The sequence below is a fragment of the Hypanus sabinus genome, chromosome 27 (genome assembly GCF_030144855.1).
Source record: "Hypanus sabinus isolate sHypSab1 chromosome 27, sHypSab1.hap1, whole genome shotgun sequence".
Lineage (NCBI taxonomy): Eukaryota > Metazoa > Chordata > Chondrichthyes > Myliobatiformes > Dasyatidae > Hypanus > Hypanus sabinus.
Window position 1 is genome coordinate 8,141,481 of NC_082732.1, and position 18,683 is coordinate 8,160,163.

The window sequence follows — 18,683 nt, forward strand, 5'->3', positions numbered from 1 at the left end:
TACAATATTCCGTCCAGCATCACAGTTCAGTTTCTGTGATGCTGGGAAAAAATAATGTTGTGATTATGAAATGCAAATGTTGTGATTTTGTTGGAATCATGGACTGCTTTTATTGACAAAGATGTTGATGAAAGCTAAATTCTGCAATGAGCAATCACAAAGTTACCACACTTCAGAATTTGGCTTTGAAAATTCAGCTTATGTAACATGCAACAGAAGACTGGAGGGAGGGTGGAAGGGATCCTACTGAATATTAAAAGGCCTCATTAGAGTGGATGAGTGGATGTGGAGAGAATGCTTCCTGTGGTGGGGGAATGTAAGAACAGAGGATGCAGCCTCAGAATAGAGGGGTGTCTATTTAGAACAGGGATGACGAGGAATTTATTGTCAGAGAGTGGTGAATCTGTGGAATTTGTTGCCATAGGCAGCTGTGAAAACCAATTCATTAGGTATATTTAAGACAAAGGTTGCTCGATTCTTGATTAGTCAGTGCACAAAGGGATAACGGGGAGAAGGTAGCAGGAAATTTGGGGCTGAGAGGGAAATAGATCAGCTTTGATGAAATGGTAGAGCAGACTCAATGGGCCATATGGCCTAGTTCTGCTCCTATATAGTATTGAATAGTCTTACACAGTTACTTTTCAGAAGAGCTTTGGCCAGTGGCCAATCTAGACATTGGAAGTTTGGAGAGGAGGGTCTTCAATCAAGTCCATTGCCTGAGGATGAAGGCAGCAACAGGTTGTGGCAGCAAAAGATATTAGAAGTTTTGAGAGGAGAGGATTTCAATCAGGTCCACGGCCAAGCTTCAAAGCAGATTGTGGCAGTGAGAAACAGCTTTGACCAGCAAGTAATCAGCATTTGGAATTGAATAGTAAGAGCAAATTAAAGGAAGGCAGGAGTAAGTGCAGTGGCCATCATCTGAGTGGACAGAGTCAGAGTGGTGATCTTGAGCCTTTATCATTTCGAGACTTCAGTCAGAGAAAGCAAAGGAAAGAAAAGCTCAAGTTATTTTTTCCCTTCTCTTCTTTATATCTGCTCAGCTAAGACAATAGAGGTGTCAGGCAAGATAGTGAAATGCTCCTCTTGCGGGATGTAGGAAGGCAGGGAGACCTCCAGTGACCCTGATGACTACAACTGCGAGGTGTGCTTCTAACAAACCACGTTGAAGAGTTGGAGCTGGAACTGAAGAACTCCGGGTCATTTGGCAGGCTGAAGGGGTGATAGATAGGACGTACAGAGAGGTAGTTACACCTAAGGTGCAGGACACAGGAAACTGAGTGACAGTCAGGAAGGGGAAAGGGATTAAGGAGCCAGTGTAGAGTTCCCCCGTGGCCGCCCACCTCATCAACACGTTGATACTGTGGAGAAGGATGACTTAACAGAGGAAAGTCACAGTGGTCAGGTCTCTGCAATTAAGTCTGCCTCTGTGTCTCAGAAGGGAAGGGGTGGGGGGAGAAGACGCACGCTGTGGTGACGGGAGATTTGTTAGAGGAATGGACAAGCGGTACTACAGGCCAGAAAGAGATACCGGGATGGTATACTGTCTCCCAAGTGCCAGGGTCTGGGACATTTTGGATCAAGTCCTCAGCTTCTTAAGTGGGAGGGTGAACAGCCAGAAGTCGTGGTCCATGTAGGTAACAATGACGTGGGTAGGACAAGTGATGAGGCTCTGCATAGGGAATTAGGTGCTAGGTTAAAGGGCAGGACCTCCAACATTGTGTTTTCAGAATTACTAGTCATGCCACATGCTAGTGTGGCTGGAACTAGAAAGATTAACATGGGGCTAAAGAGTTGGTGTAGGAGGGAGGGCATAAGATTTTTGGATATTTGGGCCCAGAGAAGGTGGGACCTGTTAGAAAGAATGGTTTGCACCTGGATTGGAGGGGGACAAAGTGGGAAGATTTGTTAGTGCTGCACGGGCTGGGCTGGAGGGTTTAAACTAGAGTTGCAGGCAGATGGAAACCAGACTGCCAGAACAGTTAGTGGAGAGGCTGTGGAGGAAGATATTGTTAAGAACTCAAAGTTAGGAATTAAAAGGTTGAGCATGGTGCAACTAGTGTCCCAGAGTTGCCTATATTTCAATGCAAGAAGTAATGCACGAAAACGGACAATAGTCCTGAAGATAAGGTAGCTGGTTTAGCAAGGAGAGGCTGATGATAAGACAAAATTGTAGTCAACGGGATGAGTTGCAACATAAAAGGCAGACAACATTGAAATGGGTGAATACAGCACTGAAGGTGTTGTATTTGAATGCATGCAGTAAAAGGAATACAATAGAAGAACTTGCAGCACAGTTGCAGATTGGCAAGTACAAAGTTGAAGGCATCACTGAATCATGGCTGAAAGATTATAGCTGGGAGCTTAATGTCCAAGGGTACACAATGTATTGAAAGGATAGGCCAGAAGGCAGAGGGGGTGGTGTTGCTCTGTCCGCAAAATATTAAATCAAATCATTAGAAAGAGGTGACATAGGGTTGAAAAGCTTTGAACAACTGCAAAGTAAAAAGACCCTGAGGTGAGTTGTAGACAAACCCCCAAATAGTAGTCAGGATGTGCCCTACAAATTACAACAGGAGTTAGAAAACAAAAGGGCAATGTTACAATAGCCATGTGGGACTTCAATATACAGGTAGATTGGGAAAAACAGGATGGTGCTGGATTACAGGAGTCGAATTCCAAGAATGCCTACAAGGTGGCATTTTAAAGCAGCTTGTACTTGAGCACACTGGGAGATCAGCTATTGTGGAGTGGGTATTGTGCAATGAACCAGAGTTGATTAGAGAGCTTAAGGTAAAAGAACGCTTGGGGTCAAGTGATAATAATATGATTGAATTCACCCTGAAATTTGAGAAGGAGAAGCTAAAGTTAGATGTATCAATGGAGTAAACGGAAGTACAGAAACATGAGAGAGGAGCTGGCCAGAATTGCTTGGAAAAGAACACTGGCAGGGATGACAGCTGGAATTTCTGGAAGCAACTTGGAAGGCACAGGATGCATGCATCCCAAAGAGGAAGAAATATTCTGAAGGAAAGATGGCACAACTGTGACTAACAAGAGAAGTCAAAGCCAACATAAAAGCTGAAGAGAGGGCACATAATAGAGCAAAATTCCTGGGAAGTTAGAGAATTGGAAAGCTTTTAAAAACAAACAGAAGGCAACTAAAAAAGTCATTAAGAAGGTAAAGATAGAATATGAATGAAAGCTATTCAATAGTATTAAAGAGGATACCTAAAGTTTCCTTAGATACATAATATGGGAAGAGAGGCGAGAGAGGATATTGGACTGCTGGAAAGCGAAGCTCGAGAGGTAGTAATGGGGGACAACAAAATGGCAAATGAACTGAATAAGTATTTTGCATCAGTCTTTACTGTGGAAGATAGTAGCAGAATGGTGGAAGTTCCAGATGTCAAGGGTCATAAAGTGTGTGAAGTTACCATTTCTAGAGAGAAGGTTCTTGGGAAACTTGGGAAGGTCTGAAGGTAGATAAGTCACCTGGACCAGATGGTGCACAACCCAGAGTTCTGAAAGAGGTAGCCGAAGAGATCGTATTCAACTCTTCAAGAAGGAAGAGAGGCAGAAGAAAGGAAACTATAAGCCAGTTAGTCTGACCACAGTGATTGTGAAGATGTTGAAGTTGACGAGTAAGGCACATGATAAAATAGGCCGTGGGCAGCATGGTTTCCTCAAGGGAAAATCTTGCCTGACAAAATTTAAATACTGCAAAATACTAGTTTGCAATTGCTTACTATGTATGGTACTTCTTAAGGATATGTTCTTCCTGAATGAGTAATCATTCCAGAAGAGTAAATACTGTTTAATGTGCACAGGCGTTCATCAAATACCACTAGTACAAATGTGTTCATGAGCAATGCTTTATACGATAACACAAAGGTAGTATCGACAGTGTCTGGAAACCAGAACACACCTGGGGCAGCTGTTTTGAAATCCGTCGGAACACATGATAGTAGAGGTCCCAAGCTTGGGTGAGGTCCTTTACATTTCCCGATCTCATGTACTTTCTACACCATTCCTGAGCCTCCATCAAGTCCCTGCCGTATGCCTGTCAAAAGATAATGTTATCAGTTTGTTCGGCTGCCTTCTCCTCAAAACTCTACCAAACATTGATGATTTGCCAAAGCAGTTGATATGATTCACAACACCACCTCAGATCCAAATAGCTGCTTCAGATGTACAAAATTAGAGTTTTATATCTACATATAGTTAAGATGGGAAAGAATGCTACTGGTTTTCCTTGAAAATGCTTAAAATTTCAATTCTGAAATAATCATCAATTTGCAGTGGATGCGGTGATACTATTGCTGACAATGTTATTTCAAAGTGAAATGGAATCCTATACTATTGATGGCCATTGTTTAGCATGTTGAAATGCATTTAAAGAAGGCCAGAACAGCACATCATTCACTGTTAAGTGAAAAGCAAAACTGAACACAGATGCTCGAAATCTGATAAAGAGAGAAAAGATTATAAGTACTTTGGATGCCAGTCAGCATCTAAAGCGTAAGAAACAGAGCTAGTGTTTCAGCTTCATAATTTCATTCACTGAATCAGCTCACAACATTCAAACTGGAGATGCAGGAGATCTGAAATAAAGGCAGAAAATGTTGGAAACATTTAGTAAAGCGGGTTGTATCTGCTGAAAGAAAAACAGATTTAATGTTTCAGGTTAAAATCCTTCCTTCAAACTTTCACATGTACCAAACAAATTGTATAATTTTATTTTATTATACAATTCTTCCAAGTCATGCACAGACTGCATCCTAATAATTTAAAGTGAATGAATGTATACTTTTTAAAAACCAACTAAACATATAATCCACTAGGTGGCAGGTTACCCTGGCTAAATGTAAAGAGATTGTTCCCTGGCTTGAGTCAGATTCAGATTTGTGCAATGCACATTGTTTGCATTTACAACCAACACTGAAGGACGTAGAGGGGCAGCCTGCAATTGTCACTACACACTCCGATGCCAACATAGAACGTCCATAATGTTCAGAACAATATAAGTAACAGCAACAAAACAAAGCAGCAATAGCCAGACAAGGCCCTTTCCTACTCTACCACCAAAACATCCCCACTCACACACACAAGCCTCCAAACCCAGGCAGGTTGCCTCTAGGCCTCTGGCCACACAGGCATCAAGCCTCTGAGCTCCAGAGAAGGGATTCAACCTTTGGAACACACTCTCTAGGTTTAATGGCTTATGTCTTTGACCTTCAGGCTTCAATCTCAAGATCCGCTGCCCTTTGTATTTGCTGACCAACAGATTCAACGGTTAGCTTCACTGACCTCTGGATGTCGACTCCAGGACTCGTCGATCATGGGCCTTTGACCTTCGGGACTCGACCTCTCAATCCACACAGATCTTCGACCTGGGACTTACCAAAGTATGGATCGCCAGTCTCCTTCAATGCCTTCTGAGATTGTTCACATTTGACAGTAGAGATTTCGACCTGGACTCTTAACACCAGCTCCTGTCCCTGACTCTTTATTTATTGCCCCTGACCTCTAACTCTCCCTCATCCTTGACCCTAAATGCTAACCTAACATTGAACTCCTTGTGCTGTCCCCAAACCCATCATAGAAATCTAAATAAAACAACTGATTCTGAGCCACAACCTTGATGGATATGTTGACAGGAAACAGATCTTTCTTGCTTTAGAAACAAACTGCGGTACTTGTATCCCAATTACACCCAGCATCCCAACCTGCACGTACTTTCACTATGTTTTCAAGATTTAAAAAATCTGAAATTTCCTTGTCCTAATGTAGTAACTCGTTCATAGGAAGTACACTTACTATTCTAAGAGGTTAAAGTATGAAATTAATTAATGGTACATGAAAAAAACATGTAACTGAATTGGAGAAGCTGTTTGATAAAATACATTACACAAAATGCAGAAAGATTTTTTCAAAAGAATGGAGGAAGTAATGGTCAACATTTAAACTTCACCCTGCAGAACACAACTCCACACAATTAAACACCTATACTGCAATGTTGATTTTCAGAGAATTTTCAGTAGAACAAGCTCCAGTGCATATAAGTTCACAAAGCAGGCTTGTCAGTTTGCTCAGTACCTGGTTGAAGGATGTTTCCTTGAGAGTTTGAGGCCCCCGTTCCATCATGGCATGCAGAGGCTCAAGAACTGCAAACATTCCTTTGACATTTCTCTCTCCAAAGTAAAGTCTTGATGCTTCCTCCAGGCCTTCATGCCACATTTCATGCCACAAGATGGCAACACGAATCAGTTCCTCACTCACCTGAAATATAGCAAAGTACTCTATTTTTCAAAAGATGGTCATGTTACACAGATACAATAAGCAACAGTCATATTCCAAACCAGTAAGGCAATGTCTTTTGGAGAAACGTATGATTTTAGCCTTTGACATATTTCCTGCAGTATCTTTGCACAGAAACCAGAGACTTTACAAAAATACGAGAACATAAGAATTAGAACAGCAGAAGGCCGTGGCCCTTAAACTTCCTTTGCCACATATCCACTTCATGGGTGATCTTCTATCACAACAGTCTTCCTGCATTATTCCCAAATGTCTTGCTTGCCTGAATATCCAGGAATCTGCACTTACTGTACTGTATAAATTCAATGACTATATGCCCACAGCTTTCCAGGTTAAAAAAACTCAGTAGGTTCATCATGGCCTGCAAAAAGAAAATGTATCTTGTCTTAACCAGCCTTTCTCTTCTCATGTAGCAAACCCAGTATCCCTGGGGCCCACATATTGAATCTTCATTACACTCTCGTTATGGCAAGTACATCTTTTTCTAGGTAAAGAGATCAAACAGTAGACAATACTCCAGATGTACGTAGCCTCACCAAAGCTCAATTTAACTGCAATAAAATACATCACATTATTGAGCATTAGTTTCCCTGAAGGACTCAGCTTGAAATTCAGAAATATTTAGGACATTACTGACTATCAAATATCAGGAACCTTCCCCTGGTAGCCATTTCCAGACAGTACATTTTCTTGTACAATTAATGCTATCATTCTGTCAATTTTGGACATGAATTTAACTTCGTTTTCCTAATCCCAGATTTATGGAGTATTGTAAGCAGGTTGTCAATTCACAGTATTTTAGTTTTATATATAGGTGAATCCGACTGAATTCTATTGTTTCAAATGTATAATAAAAACTTAAATAAGCCTTTTTGTTTTGCCAGGAACTTGGGATATCACTGAAAATATACAGAGCCTCCCCAGATTATGAACACTTAACCTGTGAACACCGTGCACATCTGAGCGGCCACTGGTTAGACTGGTTGCCATATGCCTTCACCCTGACCACCCAAGTTCTGCAACAATCCGAGGTGGGGTTGAGACAAGTAGAGCTGGAAGCACAGAGTAGGCGCACTCCTTCACTCAGAGTCAATGAGACTGGCTGATGGCTGCTCTTCCTGTACCTGCTCGCTCTCTGATCACTACTGCTTCAGTGATTCTCTCCAATAAACAGTTTTTGTTCATTTTTGATTTATAAACGATTTTCAGGAAATGGAACCCTTTAGTAACCTAGGCAATGCCATTATCTCAGTAAATAACAAATCATTGACTCTGGGCAACACATTGGCCACATCAGCCAGCTCAGTGGAATGCAAGGCTTGATATACAGTACAAATATTTCCAGGCTTTATAGAAAAGTTCAGTCACAACAATAGTAAATTTAAGATACCAGAGCCATGAAGACACTACAGCAAGAATCAAGACACTGGTGCTGATAACTACACGACCAAGATTCTAAGCTGACATGGTGTATGATATGTTGTTCTGCGCACCAAGACCATTCTTTTTGCTTTGGCGAGTTCCTTTTAGATTTACAGACAGAACTGGAACACGTTTTTCTGATTTGGGGAAGTAAGTTAATCAAACATAAACAGATTTTCACTTTGAAATGCTGCTGGTTAAGATGCAGGATTTGCTCACCATCATAGCCTGTTGCACTAGAGTGTTGCTGTGCTCACACATATTCTTCAGGATCTTGTTAGCAGCACTATGTCGAGCTGGTGTAGTGGATTTGGAAGCGACGGTAAGTGGGTAAATTAATGCCTGTATTTTAAAAAGAACACCACCAATAAATGGACCAAATCAAAATGTAGAAAGAAAATTATAACCTTCCATATAATATGATATATACTAGAATTGGCACAGAATGACTCTCACATGCCTTGGTCATAATCAAAACAAAGAATAATAGAAGGAACTTGGCATGTTGAAAAGTTACGAGAGTGTAATTGATTGTTCTTAATTGATGCTGAATAGCGGACATGATGGTTTCTGTTTGATGCATCTTTCACCTCTTGAAAGTGTATTTTTTCATCTACACAAACATTTGAACAAACCTGATGCTATATATAAAGCAGATGATTTATATACAAAACAAACTACACTGAATTTTATTGAACATGCATTTTATTCTATTGCATTGTTAAGAAGCACTAATTTTTAAAAATAGCACTTGTTGCCAGACAAATTGAATGCAATGTTTGTAGACATAAACTGGCATCTAAACTTTCCAAATTTTGTTTGGAAAGTAAAAGAAGTAACTGTTGCAGTGATTACCTGGGGGTGATATCTACCAATGTCGGTTAAAAGCTGATGGATAAGTCGCCCCACTAATGCTCGCGGAGTGTCAATCCTTGCAATGAGTTGGGGAATTACCTATAAAAAGTCACCAAGGTAAAACAAATAGATAAAGTAAATAGATTTGTAACTTCACTGTAAACATTTCTCTTCTTCACTCTTGTCCACCTATAATTCCCACTTTGGAAGTTGCTGTCTCCTACTTGGATACAGCTAGTGGGTGCAAGCATTCAATATAACCTCAGAAATGAGAACATATCCTCAACCAAAACACATGAGAGCGCCTTCGAGCAGAATAATTAATAGAGAATTAAACACAAAACCTTACTTGGTTCAAACTTGGTGCAGTTCAAAAATTCCATAGCTGTGCTATTGGCAAATACTCATAGAGATCATGTTTACTAATACTAAACACATGTCATCTCCCCATCCGGAAAAAAAATTCACAGGTCTGGGCTTTTCCCATACTGCATATTGTCAGGTATCATATTTCACTCCAGGTACCCATATCCTTGCATGTCTTCTTTTACTGAGATCACATTGTGTAGCTAAATGACAGGAGTATTTGCACATAATGAAAAGGTGAATAGAAAATAACCAGATTAAAAAATTACAACTGCAACATATTTGCTTCTTCAACAGACCAAGAAGACAAATGCTGGATTGAAGGTTGTACAAAGTGGGTGGCATGCTGACATTTCCAAAAGACATTCATTCTTATTATTTATGGATCTTTTGTAACATATTAATTCACTCCATGAACTATACCTGCTAATATAGTAAATAGTTATTTTTGCTGATGCACATTCTGATGAAAGCAACTAATCCCACTGAACAAGTCATAAGCAGCTTGTGTACCTGAAGCCAGGTGTCAATCTGAATAGTCTTGATTCCTTCTACCAGAGCTTCATTCACATCAGGCCAGTGTCCATAATCAAACCATAGTGTTAGAACTCTATACAAAAGAAAAGGTACTTAAGTGTCATTAAGCATCAGAAACAATTAAAGGGCCAATTCTTGAAGTGTTTTTTTTGACCAGTACAAGTACAAACACAACATTGAATGGTGTTCCTCTGCAATCTATATCATAAATTTTCTAATATTCTACAATAGTTTGTTAGGAAGAGGGGCTACATCATATTAGTGACAGCCACTGAACTTTAAGTTCAAATCCAGTTGACTTGCAAAATGAAAATATCAGAATCCAGAAATTGCTGGATATGGCATTATACTGCAAAACTGAACAGACTGGCTTATGTCACACTGAACACCACAGAAGGCATCATAGGAGGAGACATGGATCCATTGCTGCAATATTTAATCACAATGCAATCTTATGGAAGCATTTTAAAATATTTACTGAGTAAATAATCTCAAATCTGTCATGAGCTGCAACATTTGTTTATGGGTAAACAGTAACAGAAACCGTAACTAACAGGTGACCCCTGCTTTACGAATGTTCGCTTTATGCCACTTCGCTTTTACAGAAGATCTACATTAGTAACCTGTTTTCGCATTACTAAGAGGATTTTACACTTATACAAAAATTTTTCCCATATAAATTAATGGTTCTTCGCTTAATGCCATTTCGGCTTAAGAAAGGTTTCAGAGGAATGCTCTAGCTTTGTGGTGGTGGGGGGGGGGGGGGGGAACCTGTATTGTCATTCGGTAACTTTATATTCAGACCACCACATTTACCTCAATTATATAACCTGCATCATTCCCAAGACATACATTGCCTGTTTTATTTTTGTCCCCATTGAAACAGAAAGGTTAACAGAAAATCTGAAAGATTTGCTCAAGTATATAAAGGAACTTAATAACAAAAGCTTTTTTCCTTGTTTTGTGTGGCATGTTGGACTTGGGGTAAGGGCATAGAGGAGGCAACTTAAATTTAAGATAATTACCATAATTATTATGGTACATAATTACCATAATAAGTCTACCAATCAAATACTTTGCTTTTGAATTTTTGAGTAATTGTCCTTGTGGAAAAGGATGTTCAGGCCTTGACAAGTATGCTTTATTTGTGATCGCAGACACATATCAATGTTATTGGCTCTTAACTATCATCTGCAATAACTGAATTCAGGGAAAATTAGGAATAGGCAATATCTGAAAGACCATGATTAAAAAAGCTAAAGTGAGCAAGAAATCAGATCTTTGTTTTTAGTTTTCAACTAAGATCACACTATTGATCATAAACTAAAAGCAAAAGAAGGAATATATTTGATTTTACACTTATTATGAATCATCTTCAAATGAAAACATGACATTCAAATCAAATAGTTTTATCCTCAATGAAGATTTCTCCTCTCATTACAAAGACAGCAAAGAATCAGTCTTCAATTCCCTCTTCTGAAGCTGCCTTCTACTGTGATACAGCTAGTGAAGACAAAGATTCAGTGTTAACCCAGTAACATCAGAAATTTGTTTAAGGAAATTTAAACTATCCAGCAATTTTTAATAATGCAGGGTGCATGAGCAGCAAAAACATATTAAGAATTCTGACTTCGAAATGTTTTTTTAGTACAGAAAATTTTCTTTATAAATGCCTCAAGTTATATTTGGAAAACAGGTGAACTGTTCTTAACTGAACTACTGAGAGAACTCACTAGATGTCATCCTTATAAAAATGAGTGTTATAAGCATTCAAATACAATGGAAAGCAGAAAAAAAGTTCAAAGCAAATTTATTATCAAAGTATATATATGTCACCAGATACAACCCTGAGATTTGGTTTCTTGTGGGCATACTTAGTAAATTCAAGAACTGCAACAGAATCAATGAAGGACCGCACCCAACAGGGCAGACAAACAATCAATGTGCAAAAGATAACAAACTGTGCAAACACAAGAGAAAGAGAAATTATGATAATAAATAAGTAAGTAATTAATATCGAGAACATGAGATGAAGAATCCTTGAAAGTGGGTCCACAGATTGTGGGAACAGTTCAATGATAGGGTAAGTGAAGTTGAGTGAAGTTATCCCCACTGGTTCAAGAGCCTGATGGCTGAGGGCTAATAATTGTTCCTAAGCCTGGTGGTGCGAATCCTGAGGCTCTTGTAGTTTCCTTCTGATGGCAGCAGAGAGAAGAGAGCATGACCTGTGTGGTGGGGGCCCTTGATGATGGATGCTGCTTTCCCCTGACAGCATTCAAGCTGAAACAAGTGACTATTCTAAATTTCACCTAAAGGGCAGAATACTGGAATTTCAAAGTATAAGCAAAATCTCTGATACAAGGCTCTACTATATAATGCCTCCAGCCTAGATACCCAAATCTCTCAAATTATCCTCATTCAGGAACATTCCTGAGCCTGGCTTGGCTTGAAGGTTTCACAGTATTTTTCCAGCTCCAGCATGTGATCAGCTCTGAAAATTCCAGCGAATGCCATTTGGAAGCAGAACATCCTCAAACAAACAGGGAGCATATGCATATGTGGTGTCAGCACACCTGTGAACTTACTACAAAATAATCAATTTCACATTTGCATTTCTAATCTTTACAGTTATTTTCCAATAGAGAAATATATTTAAAGAATTCTTGTAAATGTTTGCTGAGATGCAAGATGCTTGCAAGATGTGGTCAAGCTGTTTCGACTTAAACAAAATTTGTTTCAGGAACTGACACCTTGGAATGGTTTCTATCAGGGGTACAGGAAACAACTGTAAGATATGGGCAAATCACTTCTGAGAGCAAACGGGTTTCTGTGGGAAAAACAGATTTCCAATAGCACCATTATTGCAAATGAATTATGAAGATTTCCTATGGTTGTTAATGATATTAATTCAGAATTCAGAAGCTCACTTGTAAATCAGATACTTTCATTTCACAGTGAACCTCATTAAGTTTGGTATTAAACAGCAGTCCCAACATTCACTCCCCACAACTGTGAACCTTCCCAATGATAAGATCCGTAGCAATCTTCTGGTACCTTGCTGATTTAAAAAAAAATATTTTTGTGTGACTAGATGCCTACTGCTATTGTAATTATATGTGCTGTATATGCCTTGTGCTGTGAATGAATGTTGGTACTGTGTTTTGCACCTTTGCTCTGGAGGAATGTTGTTTTGTTTGGCTTTATTCACGGGTGTTCATGTATGGTTGTATGACAGTTAAACTTGAACTTGATCAGCTTGTGATCTTATCTAGTCAGTAACCTACAGACTATTGAATCTTCAGAAAAGGGAACACCAGACATAGCCAATGCCCACCTTTATTTGTAGTCCATGTGATGACTAAACAGAGAACAAGAGAAACTTATTTACATTCCTTTTAACCGTGAGATGATGCAACTACTGTTGTGTTTACTCTCCAATTCAGTTTGAGATTGCCATCCTTAGATGTGATCAGCCTGGAGTCTTAATGACCATCAGAGAAAACCTGAAATGTCTCCTTTCAGTTACCTTACAGTCACATTTGTTGTCCATGAGCAACTTGCTGTTGAATAATTGTGCCGTTCTGACAAAAATTAAATAAATTAAAATACCAAGACAAGAGTGGAATATCAACACTGGTTAAAAGCTGAGGTTTTGTCGTTAAAGCCTGTGATTACTTCTAATTACACTAATTACTTCTGGCAAATCATTGTAACAATCTTTATTTTGCACTCCAGCCTCATTTTAATAGGATTTCTGCTCTTTCTTACCTGAGTGTGTCCTGCAGGTTATTGCCTCTTGAGAGGGCAATGGAGCGGAAGAAGCCTTGAACAGCAGGCACTGTGTACAGCAGCAATGTCTTTGATAGTTCCTGTATAAATGTACAAAAAATATTTACCATAAAACCATAAAACATAGGAGTAAAATGAGGCCATTGAACCCATCATGTCTGCTCCTCACCGTATGCTAAAGATACAAGATGCCACGTTGCTGTGTAAACAATTTTATTTAAGTTCTATTCCCTTTAATATTTTTCAATGCTCTCAAAAGACGGAAAAAACTATTTACAAATCAGAAGCGAAACTTCAACTGCAAAGTAAAAGAAGTTATTGATCTCACATTCCCTTGAACAGTAAGACTCCAGCTATTTAAGGAGAGACAAAGTGGAGGAGGCTCCTCCAGGCACGCCATCCAGCATACCTACAAAGTAATCCTAGCCTAATCAAAGGACAATTTTCCAAGACCAATTAACCAAATAAATAAAGACTCCAAATATTTGGAAATCCTGATGGTTCAGCAAGCTATGCTTACCATGCTCTCTTTCAGCTCACTGGGACCTCTGTTCTCGCACTCTTGTTAAATACACTGGGTTTAATGGAACTTTCAGCAGAGAGTACAATGTCTAAAAACAGTGAATTGAAAGGGATAGGAGTAACAACCAATAGCTTGGAAAATCTGTCTGGCATCAAATCCCTAAGCATACTAGATTATCAGCATTTGCTAAGAACAGCCAGCAAGGAACTGCATCTTTAACTGAGCCAGTGGGTTAGATCACCAAATCTGTTCTCTGGGATTGGTTTTACATCTGGATACTCTCTCAGAACGACGGAGCAGTTTTACCAGCACAAGCTTTCAATCCAGTGCCACACTGCTTGGAGTTTTGTCAGTCAAGCAGATATCCACCTGCTGAGCTGGAACAGTGGCACTGCACATATTGCAGCTCCAGGGATTTTGGTAGTGTCTGGGACCAATGTTGTCTGCACGTTCTTCCTGCCACCATTTGGGTTTCCCCCACACCCCGGCAACTTGCCAGTTGTTTGGTTGAGTGGTTGCTCTAAACGCCCTGTACCGGAGATACCTGAGAGGAGAATGAGGTGGTATGCATGGGCATATGAGAGAGGATGATTCTTGAGAAATGTGGGGAAACAGGACCAATGAGGTTGCTATGGGAACTACTGTAGAGATGATGAGTCAGATAACCTCCCTTTTTGTTAAAACATTGAACAGCACAGGACAGGCTCTTCAGCTGATGCTGTGCAGAACTAATTAAGCTAATAACACCTAAAACAATCTACCTACATATAGTCCCTATTCCACCCCCCCCCCCCCCCCCCCCCGCCCATACTCTGTATATTCATGTGCCTTTTCACAAGCCTTGCAGAATGCACCGGCCAAAATTCTTCCCTCAACCGACACTATTCAGGAACAGCTACAGCTTCAATGAAGCATGCTAAGAATATAATAATCATAATATAACTTCACATTGCTCTATGCAGGTACAGAATAGGTGCTGTATTTTTAATATGATAATAGGTGATGCAACAAAATAATAATATATTGTGTGGAGTGCTTGGAGTTATGTCAATGATACTGCAAAGCGACATAGCTTCCATTTCCTTCCTCTGATGCAGCAACTAGAAACTGCAGACGATGCTCCAAATGTGGCCCAACCAAAGTTGACTTTTTAACTTTTACAAGCAATGCCATGACCAATAAGGGCAAGAGAGTAGCACATCTTCTGTGTCACCCTATCTACTGCTCCTTTCAGGGACTTACACCCTGTATGTATGTTTGTCAGGATTCTACCATTTACTGGAATGAATGAGTTCCATTTACAGAGACATTCATAAATTAGTTTTGTCCATAAATTGGAAAATACACATAAAATTACTCAATATTGTAAACTCTGCAGGCCAGGCAGCATCTATGGATAAAAAGTACAGCTGACATTTTGGGCTGAAATCCTTTGGCAAGACTTTGGCAACTTGTCCTGCTGAAGTGTTCCAGCCTGAAACGTTGATTGTATTTTTTTTTCATAGATGCTGCCTGACCTGCTGAGTTCCTTCAGCATTTTGTATGTGCAGCTCGGATCTCCAGTGTCTCAGATTTACTTGTCTGCAATATTGTAAACGTCTGCCATTTTGCTACAAATTGAAATTGGAATATTCTTGTCATGTGTACTGAAGTACAGTGAAAACTGTGTATTGTATAAGATCAGTTCATGACAGCGTATTGAGATAGTATAACGTATAACAATGCAGAAACGAGTGTAATAGCCACAGAGAAAGTGCAATGAAGGTAGATATTGGATGAGAGAAGGTGGGGGGAGGCGGGGGGGGGGGCAGGGGGAGGTGAGGCGAAAGAGAAAGAGACAGCCTTTATATTTAACAATATTTCAGGAGATTATTCTAATGTACAAGAGCCAAAGGTAGGGCATTCCTAACACAAGGATGGCCTGTTCTTTCCTCTTACATTTGAGCTCTCAAAGTGCAACACCTGATGCTTGTCGGATTAAACTGCATCTGCCATTTTTTGTCCATATTGTAATCTGATCTCTCTCCTGCTGAATCTTTTGACAATTTTCCCCACTATCCACCACTCCACCAATTTTTATACAAGCAAACCCATAATTTCTTTCTGAGGATTGAATTACCTCGTTAACTTTCTTCTGTAATGGTGATGGCATAGGGCTATTTTCATTGCTGTCACCCTCACTCTCACTGTTACTGGCCTCACTCGTTGCACTGGTTCCACTGGCATGCCTGAGTTTCTTCTTCTCATCACGAGTTTGGTTCTGATGCTTGTAATGGAGAACCGCTTCAAAATTCATCACAGCCCAGGCGTGCCATGCCTGAAAATGAAGAACAGATGGAATAAGGTGAATTTGTACTAAACAAAATGATTCTGATCCACTGTTTTAGAACTGATCCCCTTCAGAACTAATATACCTGCACGCCAGCTAAGTATGGAGGCACAGCAGTTAATTCTGTTGTCTTTTAGCTACATTTATTTTTGAGTTCATTGGTGACTCTAATTTATTCTATTTTGTCAAAAACCCATCAGGGAGTTAGTGGACTTAAGAGGCAGAGCAGGTTGAATAGCAACAAGAAAAAAGGGGGTGGAGTAAAGGGTCTGATTGGCTTGCTCTGCTGATGGGCTAAATAGCCTTCAAGAGTAGCTGCGGAAAGACAATAATCTTTCTGACAATCTTCTTCTATTGATACTATTGAAACACTCTCAGATGAGTTAGGAATGGCGGGCAGACCGCTACAATTCCAATCAAAGGATCATTCTAAAGGACATAGGTCAGCCTCCATCAAAAGCTGCTTAATGACTGGAGGTTTCACAGCTAGTACCTGACACCCACATGGGGCACACTGGCATTGGCTGGAAGGTGGCATAATAGTTTTACTGTCCCACACTCAGGGCCCAAGGATAACTGATCACACAGAAGTAGGAGTGTTGTGTTCACACCCTGTGAAAAGCTGCATTATTCCATAGCTGAGCAAATGTAAAATGCTTTAGATTAGATTTAAGCTCACCTTGTACCAGCTCCTGTCATGCTCTGTGGCAGCACTGTAATACTGAAGAACCTTAGGAATAGTGCTCTCGTTGATTCCCTGCAAGTTTAGCTGCCATTCCCCCAGCTTTAGGAAACATCTGGAAACAAATATAGGCCATTTATTTTGAAGACATAATAAATCTGGAATTATTTCTTTTCAGAACTGGCTTCACTGCATTCTTACTTATTCTGTTTCAATTCCTTTCCCGAGGCCCACTTCATTAACAGCTATGAAATGTTCATTAGTCTGAATTTTTAGAACTAGAATTCTAACAAGCACTCCAACTTTTAACACACTAAGAACAAAAGGGATAAAAATAGAGGACAACAGTGCAGAGTAAATGTTAGTACAGTGTAGCTGAGGGATGTCAGGTAATGCTGTGGATTCAATAGTGCCCTGTAATAGATCATCATAATGACAAATTGAGTGAAATTGTTTTCACTACATTATGTTTCTCAATGAACAACAAAGTAATTAAAAATTAATAAACATATCTCTACAAAGCAAAGCAGGTTAGAATAAACTGACAAAACAATCCCGAGCTCATTCTGAAATAACATAATTGCTGTTGCAGAAGAAGTCAGTGTAAAAATGATCACTCAGCTCATGGGGAATTCCAATGTTCCTAAATAAAGCAACAGGCTGCTTTAAACATATCTAATTTAGCACACAAATGTTTAATAGATTTCAAGCATTATATTTTTAATTCAGAGTATAGGTAAGGCATCAGGTTTAGGAAAGGCACCAGATGCAGATATACAAGCCAGCCAAACTGAACCCATCATTTTGATTGACGTGCAACTCATAAACAGACAGGATTTTAATAATTATTTCCAAGGCTGAAAATATGGCTTGCATTTGCAGTTCCTGAACAATTCCAGCATTATGCAACAGGAGAAGTTGAGTCTGTTAGTTTGATACAGGTTAAAGTAGAAGCAACAACCCTCAAACTACAGGTTAAAGAATATCTTATGACTAATGGTCTAAATTGAGCTTCATTTTGGGAAGAAATTCCAGGCTACTTTTCCACAGATTTAACTTTAAATATACACGGTGCAGCACAGCAATTGGAAACGTGCTGGGGCTCAGATGCTAGCACAACAGTTACTGTTTCTCCTGTATTTCAGATTGTAATCAGGGGCCAAACACTTTATATCTGGCTCTTCAGTTTTACACCGTCTCTAGGATAATCCTATTATAAATGAAGTAGTTTGGCTGTTTTCTTCAATATTATTCATTATTAATATTTAAAATATTAAATGTGCTCTTATTTATTTATATGATTTTTAACTTACAAGTTATTCAATACTGTTTTGACTCTTTAATTATGGAAGCATTTAGAAAGAGCTGAAATAGCTTTCATAAGCTGTCAAGGGACCATTGAGCTACCTGGAGGTGGGAAAGGTCAAGGCTAGTTGCTGTCAGCAGGTTGCTCTGTTTCACAGGACTACACCAAGGTATTTTAAGTTTCAATAAACTTCGTGCAACTGCAGAAGTTTAGTGTAGCTTTCTGATGAATGTCTTACCCAATGTCTTGGATTAATGGATTCTCTGTGGTTTGAGTTCTAAACTACCTGGATAATCTTTGTCCTGATCAAGCAAATAAACAGAAGGGTTATCACTCAAGAACCTGCCAACCCACTACCCAAGGTAAATTCCAGTCAGTGCTGTATTACTTAATCTCAGACAGACAGGTGAAGGACTTGGTGTAGTGGATGGAAATCAAATAAATGCAGATGCTGGAAATCTGAACAAAAACAGAAAACATTGCGAACACTTAGAAGTCAGGAAGCATCTGTGGAAAGAGAAAGTTAATATTTAGGGTCCAGGATCCTTCATCATAA

At 39.5% G+C, this 18,683-nt stretch overlaps 1 protein-coding gene across 4 annotated transcripts in view; it reads right to left on the reverse strand.

Moving 5' to 3' along the window:
* The window catches only part of mtor (mechanistic target of rapamycin kinase), a 342,240-nt gene that overhangs the window by 35,567 nt on the left and 287,990 nt on the right, over nt 1-18,683 (reverse strand). For all 4 annotated transcript variants that reach the window (XM_059951708.1, XM_059951709.1, XM_059951711.1 and 1 more), the window contains 8 exons: nt 16,819-16,936; nt 15,930-16,127; nt 13,267-13,367; nt 9,475-9,571; nt 8,596-8,694; nt 7,960-8,082; nt 6,097-6,279; nt 3,926-4,060 (listed from right to left, as the gene is read on the reverse strand). In XM_059951708.1, the coding sequence (XP_059807691.1) occupies nt 3,926-4,060; nt 6,097-6,279; nt 7,960-8,082; nt 8,596-8,694; nt 9,475-9,571; nt 13,267-13,367; nt 15,930-16,127; nt 16,819-16,936 (1,054 nt within the window). The remainder of the gene's footprint in view (nt 1-3,925; nt 4,061-6,096; nt 6,280-7,959; nt 8,083-8,595; nt 8,695-9,474; nt 9,572-13,266; nt 13,368-15,929; nt 16,128-16,818; nt 16,937-18,683) is intronic.